Source organism: Emys orbicularis, chromosome 3, assembly GCF_028017835.1.
Source record: "Emys orbicularis isolate rEmyOrb1 chromosome 3, rEmyOrb1.hap1, whole genome shotgun sequence".
NCBI classification, from domain to species: Eukaryota; Metazoa; Chordata; order Testudines; family Emydidae; genus Emys; species Emys orbicularis.
In genome coordinates, this window is record NC_088685.1 from 19,995,644 (window position 1) to 20,003,092 (window position 7,449).

The window sequence follows — 7,449 nt, forward strand, 5'->3', positions numbered from 1 at the left end:
TTTTTTAATTCCCACAGTGCAGACATCTTGAGCAGTGTATAAGGGAGGGCATGGTCGGGGAGGCAGAACAAACAGGACACAGCTCAGGAAGAGGTTTATGGAGTTGGCAAGTGTGGCCGATGGTTGTGCAGCATGATACCACAAGGAAATAAAACTTTAAAGCATTAAATCTCTGACGCAGATGCCATTTTCAGCATGCTGGGGGCAGGGTGTTAAATGCAAAATAGGGGGGGGGGGGGGGGAGTTTCTAGCTCCACCCAACATGGAAGTGGACAGCCGGTCCCCGAAAGAAGTAGCAAACATCCCCCTATACTGTCCTGTTGTAATACAGCACATAATGCTTATGGGCATAAGTCCCTTCCCCAGCATTTTTAGTATGGCTATTCATATGCTGTTCTTGTGTAGCGTCCAAATCTGTCGGGTCATACAATTCTTGGCTGCCCTGAAAAAGTCTCCTCCTGGTTGGATCCCCATGGCATACATGAGGTCAAGGTAGCTTTCAGTGGCTTTTTGGGTGCCAACCATGCTGTCTTATGTGGTGGATAATTTTCCACAAAGCACCTAAGTCTTGGGTTCTGTGGTGGTTTCACTTGCAAAAAATGTGGTTCAGTTCCTCAGAGTATGGGCAGAATATGGGAGCAATACCAGAAGTCCTGTTCTGGTCCCTTGTCCTCAGGTACTTCCACTGGAGTGCCTTTGCTTTGACTCAGCACTGGGACCAGCTCCAGGAGTGCCTCCTTGCCTTCATTTGCTCAAACTGTCTTGTAGATGGCTGCATTCCAGTGACTTCTCCAGATGGGATTGAATATGCAGCTCTCCAAAGAGGGCAATCAAGTCCTGGATCTCTGAATGACCCCACATAGAAACTTGGCTGAGGAGAGGGGTTTGGCCTGACTACTATAAGGAGTATGTGAACTCACTATTATCCGATATCAAACATGTGCATTCTTGGTTGCGTGCCAGCATTTAAACTGAGAGATGACATCTAGTTAAGATGACCCCAGGGGAGTGGATGGCACACAGATACAAGACAGGCAAGTCCAGAAGTAAAGCACTGTAGTGTGGGATAGTAGTTACAGGACTGCCAGAAGGAGAGTAGTTAGGAATGCATCCACCCAAACTTAAAGAAAGAAAACTCTCTGCAAAGTGGAGTTACTCCTGTTCCGAGGAGGATGATTATTACTGTGACCTAAGATGCCAAGTAATCACTTAAAAAAAGTTGTTTGTGGACATAAGGCGCTGTAAAGTGAACTAACTAAAGTTAATCTGATTTAATATACCCACGTAGTAAAGCCCTAAAAGGGCAATAAGGGTCTGCATCACCCTTTTTACAAACAGAGCCTAGAACTGCACTCTTTTAGTGCATTTCATATTCTTCAGACAGTTCAAGTTTTGCCATTTTTATGCCCTGGTAAACAGGCTTAAACTTACCTATATATTCAGCCATCCTCTGCCTAAGAGTTTTTGTTTTGGGAGCGAAGTGGAGAATCGTGTCATGATCAGAGTCATCCTCACTCTCTGTATCACTGCATGCTTTTTTCTGAGAGACTGGAGCACGATGTGATGTGTCCAGTGGAATATAGTCACCCTGAGTCCTGGCCAACTGACGTTTCCTACAAGCAACCTGGATATAAGCTGCATCAGGTATATTACCTGTAATGAACAGAAAGAACCTAAGGTAAGAGACTAAGAGAAAAATTCAATACTACTCCTCATGACAAACTTAATTATATAATGTTTTTTCTCCAAAGTATAGTAACACATTAGGAGTTTGGGGCTTTTTTCTGCAATACATTGTTAATGATAAATTGAGATAATTGTGCATGTTATTTCTACAGTCCGAGAGCCACAACTTGAAAGATCACAAATATTGAGGACCACTTCCATACCCCTGCTGCTCCAACTACATGTTTACTTTCCAGTAGTTTTCAGACCCTCAAAACAAAGGCCACAGTAGTCTTAAAAGTCACAACCACCTAAATAAAAGTTTCCAGTATTTATGCCATAAATGGAGGTGCATTTTGTAAGCATAACAATTCTCTTCATTTTGCCAGTCCTAAGTCTCAAAAATATAATCAAGGCAAAAATATTATTAAAGTATGCTTAAGGCTGCAAATTAAAATATGAGCAGTAAGGAAAAAGAAAAGTGTGCTAAACTACTAATCTATATCATACATGAAAATGAAAAAGGATTACTACTAGAAGTACCTTAATGTTTGCATTCCTGGATTATTAGTCTCTAAACATGCATCCTTAATGCTGCATTAATAAAGTTTTATTGCATTTAATTTCCTGTTTATTAAAAATGAAAATGAGATTAGAAAGGATCATAACCTTAAACCCATCATTTCTCTTCTAGCCAAATGCCTAGTTATGGCAAGTGATCTATAATAGAGGTTTTTGGTTTTGTTTCAGCACATAGTTATAAAAAAACCCAATGATATCTAATTTTACCTTTTCTTTTATTTCATTACTATAAATATTACGGGGCTTTCTATCATATCATCATGCTAAATATCTATCCCAAGGGACAAGATTGACAATAGACTGTAAAGGCAAATTGTGCTCTCAGTTACACCAATGTAACTCTGGAATAAATGTCCTTGATATACAAGGATTTCAGTGAAGTTACTTTAAATATACATTAGTGTAACAGCATCCAGTGTTTTAAACAGTACTTTGAATATTCTGCAATCTGCAAGACTACGTGCAGTATGTAGTCACTGCTCATAATTAGTTACAAACCTGCTGATAAATCCTTCCTTTTCTGTGGAGGGCTGGATTGAGTTTCAGAGGCTGAACTATTGTAATCTTCACTGGCTGATGAGTAGTGCTCATCCTCCTCCTCTGTCTCACATGTATCAGTAGTGTTAATTATTCTAGACTCCGATTGGAAGATTTCTGTATTCAAGGAGAAAAACCAGGACCCAGGATTTTTGTCTCAGCTACTGAAAATGTCTTTAGATATATGATGTTTCTTAATGGGTTATCAATAACAATCAAGCCCTCACCCTGAAAAGACTTACCTGTGCTTAAAATTTACACATTAAGCAATCCCATTGTCTTCAAAGATTTAAGGCAGTATTTTTAGTTACAGTATGAATCTCAACAAAAGCAAAATTTTAGGACACAGTAAAGTAAGGCATCATCATACAAATTCATGTATTTTTCACTTCAATTCTTTGTTCTAAATTCAGATGATTTTAGGGGATTCTTAACATGATTTATACCTTCATCAAAAAGGCCATTACAGCATAGTACAAATAGTCTGTCAGTATTTCACATTTGTTACTACTACTTTGTTATAATTCCATAAAATATATATTCAATAAAAGCAAGTTATTGAAGTAACAGTACTGTAAGTTACTAGATTGTGACTAGTTTTTAATAACAGGTTGTGCCGTCTCTCATTAATGAAATCTGAGGCCCACTTCTAAAAAATGAAAATGCTAAAATCGTTGAGAAACTACTACCTAGGACCAAATCCTGAGACTACTAGGCAGTTACAAATTCCATTAATCTCCATTTACAATGGGAGTTCCAGGTGGTCAGCTCCTCTCAAGGTCAGCCTAAGTGCCCGATCCTACTCCTACAAAGTCAATGGGAGTTTGGCAGATGACTTAAATAGGTACAGAATCAGACCCTATGCTCATTATGTTTCGGGATATACATTTAAATTCAATGGTTTTCAACCATAAACTCATTCTTGTAAGTTATTAATATAAAACAATACATCTGATAACAATACTTGCTACAACACCCTTCCTTCGTGGATCTCAAAATGCTTTACAAACAACCAGTGTAAAATACACCCAATAAGTAGCCAAGTACTTACCTTTGCTTCTTTCAGCTTCTCTGACTGCAGAGTGTGGGTTTTCTTTCTTTTGCATTCTAAATGTTATTGTGTTAAGAGATGGTTTCTTTATTTTAAAGAGTTCCTCACCCTCTGTAGGAGAAAAAAAAAAAAAATCCGTGTAAACAACAATGTATTTACAAAGCAACATCATCACATTTGAAACATTTTATTATTTGTCTTACCATAGTGCCTAGTAGGCCTAGTCATGGACCAGGACCACACTGTGCTGTACAGACACAGAACAAAAGAGTGTCACTGCCCCAAAGAGTTTACAATCCAAGTACAAGACAAGAGACAACAAACAGATATAGACAGATAGGGTAGTACAAGTAAACAATGAGACAATATTAGTCAACATGATAAGCTGTTAGTGTACTGAGACTACAGCCTAACTATTGTCACGTTTTTTGTAAGGATCACAACAAGAGAATTTTGAAGAGGGATTTGAAGGTGTTAAAAGATTACAATACACATTTATAAAATCAATAATCAGTGGTCTACATGTGTATGATCATGGCATACAGTCTTTAAAAGTCTACAGTGCATAAGGTTAGACTAGTTCAAGAGTGTCACCACAGGTGCTCTAACTCTTTCACCTCTCAAGCATTAAGACATTTATGGGCCACTAACAACTGAGAAGAACACAATATTCTAGAGTTCTACTGAACTGCTCACAGAGATGAACATTTTCCCTCAGTGAAATCAGACTTACGAACATAAGAACCGCCATTCTGGGTCAGACCAAAGGTCCATCTAGCCCAGTATCCTGTCTTCCAACAGTGGCCAATGCCAGGTGCCCCAGAGGGAATGAACAGAACAGGTAATCATCAAGCAATCCATTCCCTGTCGCTCATTCCCAGCTTCTGACAAACAGAGGCTAGAGACACCATCCCTGCCCATCCTGGCTAATAGCCATTGATGGACCTATCCTCCATGAATGTATCTAGTCTTTTTTGAACCCTGTTATAGTGTTGGCCTTCACAACATCCTCTGGCAAAGAGTTCCACAGGTTGACTGTGTGTTGTGTGAAGAAATACTTCCTTTTGTTTGTTTTAAACCTGCTGCCTATTAATTTAATTTGGTGACCCCTAGTTCTTGTGTTATGAGAAGGAGTAAATAGCACTTCCTTTTTTACTTTCTCCACACCAGTCATGATTGAGGTCTATAGAATCATGTCCCCACCGTAGTCATCTTTTCCAAGCTGAAAAGTCCCAGTGTTATCGATCTCTCCTCATACGGAAGCCGTTCCATACCCCTAATAATTTCTGTTGCCCTTTTCTGAACCTTTTCCAATTCAAATATATCTTTTTTGAGATGGGGCAACCATGTCTGCACGCAGTATTCAAGATGTGGGAGTACCATGGATTTATAGAAGGCTGACCATTCAAACAGGTCCCCTTACTTTATCAGGGCAAGATAATCTTAAACAAAACGAAACAACAGTCACCTCAGGTCTTCAGTGGTATTTAGGCACCTAACTCCCACTGAAATCAATGTAAGTTTGATGTCTGGGCCTCAGTCCATAACAGAGGGATAACATCCATTCCTTCATACTACACTCCTGACCCTTGTCTTTTAGGCTCTAAGTTCTTTGGGGCAGAGACTGTCATTTATTATATGTTTGTACAGTTTTTTTTAGGCATTATCACAATGTAAGCGTAAATAATAAAACAACCATGACCCAAAGATCAGATCCAGAATGTGCGCAGCCTTATAGTTGTAGGGTCCACTCATATGAGACAGCCCTATGAGTGTCAGGTAGCCATGAAGTTCCAAACCAATCCAGAAAAATCATATGTGCATAGTGAAGTCACCAAGGACCATCAGCAGTTCCAGCATCACTGCTGATCAGCCCAGATTTAGTGTGGGAGATCAGTTGTATTTGAGTTTACATACAAAAGAGTACAGACCCACCCCTTCACAAAACCTCTTTCATATGAGTCATATATTTAGCCACAGACAACTTTAACAACATCTTGCAGTGTCAAATAGCCAGGTCTTGGTTATGCATGCTTACTCTTGCTTTATCTCATCATTAACTTTATTAGTCTTTGCATCACTTATCTTCTTGCTGTGTCTAATTATACACCTTTCTAACCTTCCTAAATCTTCTCTTCCTTCCGGCGGCCGCTCGGCCCGAGCCCCCCCGGCCCTATCACACACACACACGCTGCACGGCGGAAGGGAGCCGGCGTCAGACTTTACCATCTCGCTCCTCGTCGGCGCCGAAGCTCAGCAGGGCCATCTCTCCCCGCGCCTGCCCCGCTCTGGGGTTTGCCCCTCGGGGCACTCCGCCGCCGCCGCCATCCTCCTCTTCCTCCTGACCCCTAATGTCCCCTGCTGGCCCCTCTGTGGGCGGCTGCCTCTCGGCGGCTGGACTGGCAGGGCCCTGCTCCTGCTCCTCATCGCCCTGGTCCGCCTCAGAGCCAGTGCCCTGCTCCCCTCCATGCTCCGGCTCCCCTTCACTACTGCTGCTGCTACAGCTGGATGCGACTCTCTGGCGGCCCCGGAAGTTCCGCGGGGGCCTCTTAAACATTCTATCCGGTAACGGTCACAACGCGCGACAGGAGTTAAGCTCCGACGGCGCGAGCCTGCTCCGGGAACGTAACTCCCTCCACAACTCCTCTAAATACGCATGCGCAGCATCACTCGTCTGTAAGGAGTACCCAGGAAGTGCAGCTGAAAAAAAAACCCAGATGGCCCCGCCCCCTGGAAGCGACCCCCGCCCCCTGGGAATCGGGTGGGCGGAGCAGACTAGGGCGCTGTCCAGTTAGTCAGAGGGGGCGGCTCCTTATTTAACCCTTGAAAGGCTGGATTGAGGGGGAGGGGTTTTAACCCAGGGAGTTAATGCGTCTCTGCTGAAGCGTTTGGGTTAGAAGGGGGTGTGTGAGGGGGACGAGTCAGGGCGGGCTGCATAGTGCAGTGCAAGGGGCTGATCTGTGGGGCCTGCCTCCCTTGCTGCAGGTGCCAGCTAGGGTTACCATACGTCCGGATTTTCCCGGACATGTCCGGCTTTTTGGGCCTCAAATCCCCGTCCGGGAGGAAATCCCAAAAAGCCGGACATGTTCGGGAAAATAGGGAGGGAGGGGCCGGCGGTGCTCGGCCGGGGGCTGGGGCCGGCGGTGCTCGGCCGGGGGCTGGGGCCGGCGGTGCTCGGCCGGGGGCCAGGGCCGGGGCCGGCGGTGCTCGGCCAGGGGCCGGCGCCCCAGGGCCCAAGCCGAGCCGGGCGGGAGACGCCGGGGCCAGAGCTGCTCGGCCGGGGGGTCCGGACTGGGCCGCGCCTCCTCGCATCCCCCAGCCCCACCCCCAGTTTACCTGCTGCCTGCCTGCTTCAGGCTTCCCGCGAATCAAATGTTCGCGGGAAGCACGGGAGGGGCAGGGGGGGCGAAGCGTTCAGGGGATGGGGCAGGGATGGGGGCGGAGTTGGGGCGGGGCCGGGGCCCCGTGGAGTGTCCTCTTTTTGGACACTTAAAATATGGTAACCCTAGTGTCAGCGGAAGGTGCTCAGTGAATGAGGCAGGTATTACAGGAAGGAGAAGGGGCCAGTCTGTGGTTAAGGCAGTTGACAGCTGCGTGAAGTTCCTGTATTCCTG

The 7,449-nt window shown here is 44.5% G+C and overlaps 1 protein-coding gene across 1 annotated transcript in view; it reads right to left on the reverse strand.

Moving 5' to 3' along the window:
* GCFC2 (GC-rich sequence DNA-binding factor 2) overlaps positions 1-6,392 on the reverse strand; it is a 48,036-nt gene extending 41,644 nt beyond the window's left edge. The window contains exons 1-4 of the mRNA XM_065401296.1: positions 6,062-6,392; positions 3,836-3,946; positions 2,746-2,901; positions 1,432-1,653 (exon numbers count right to left, since the gene is read on the reverse strand). Of these exons, the coding sequence (XP_065257368.1) occupies positions 1,432-1,653; positions 2,746-2,901; positions 3,836-3,946; positions 6,062-6,392 (820 nt within the window). The remainder of the gene's footprint in view (positions 1-1,431; positions 1,654-2,745; positions 2,902-3,835; positions 3,947-6,061) is intronic.
* Positions 6,393-7,449: the final 1,057 nt, after the last annotated feature.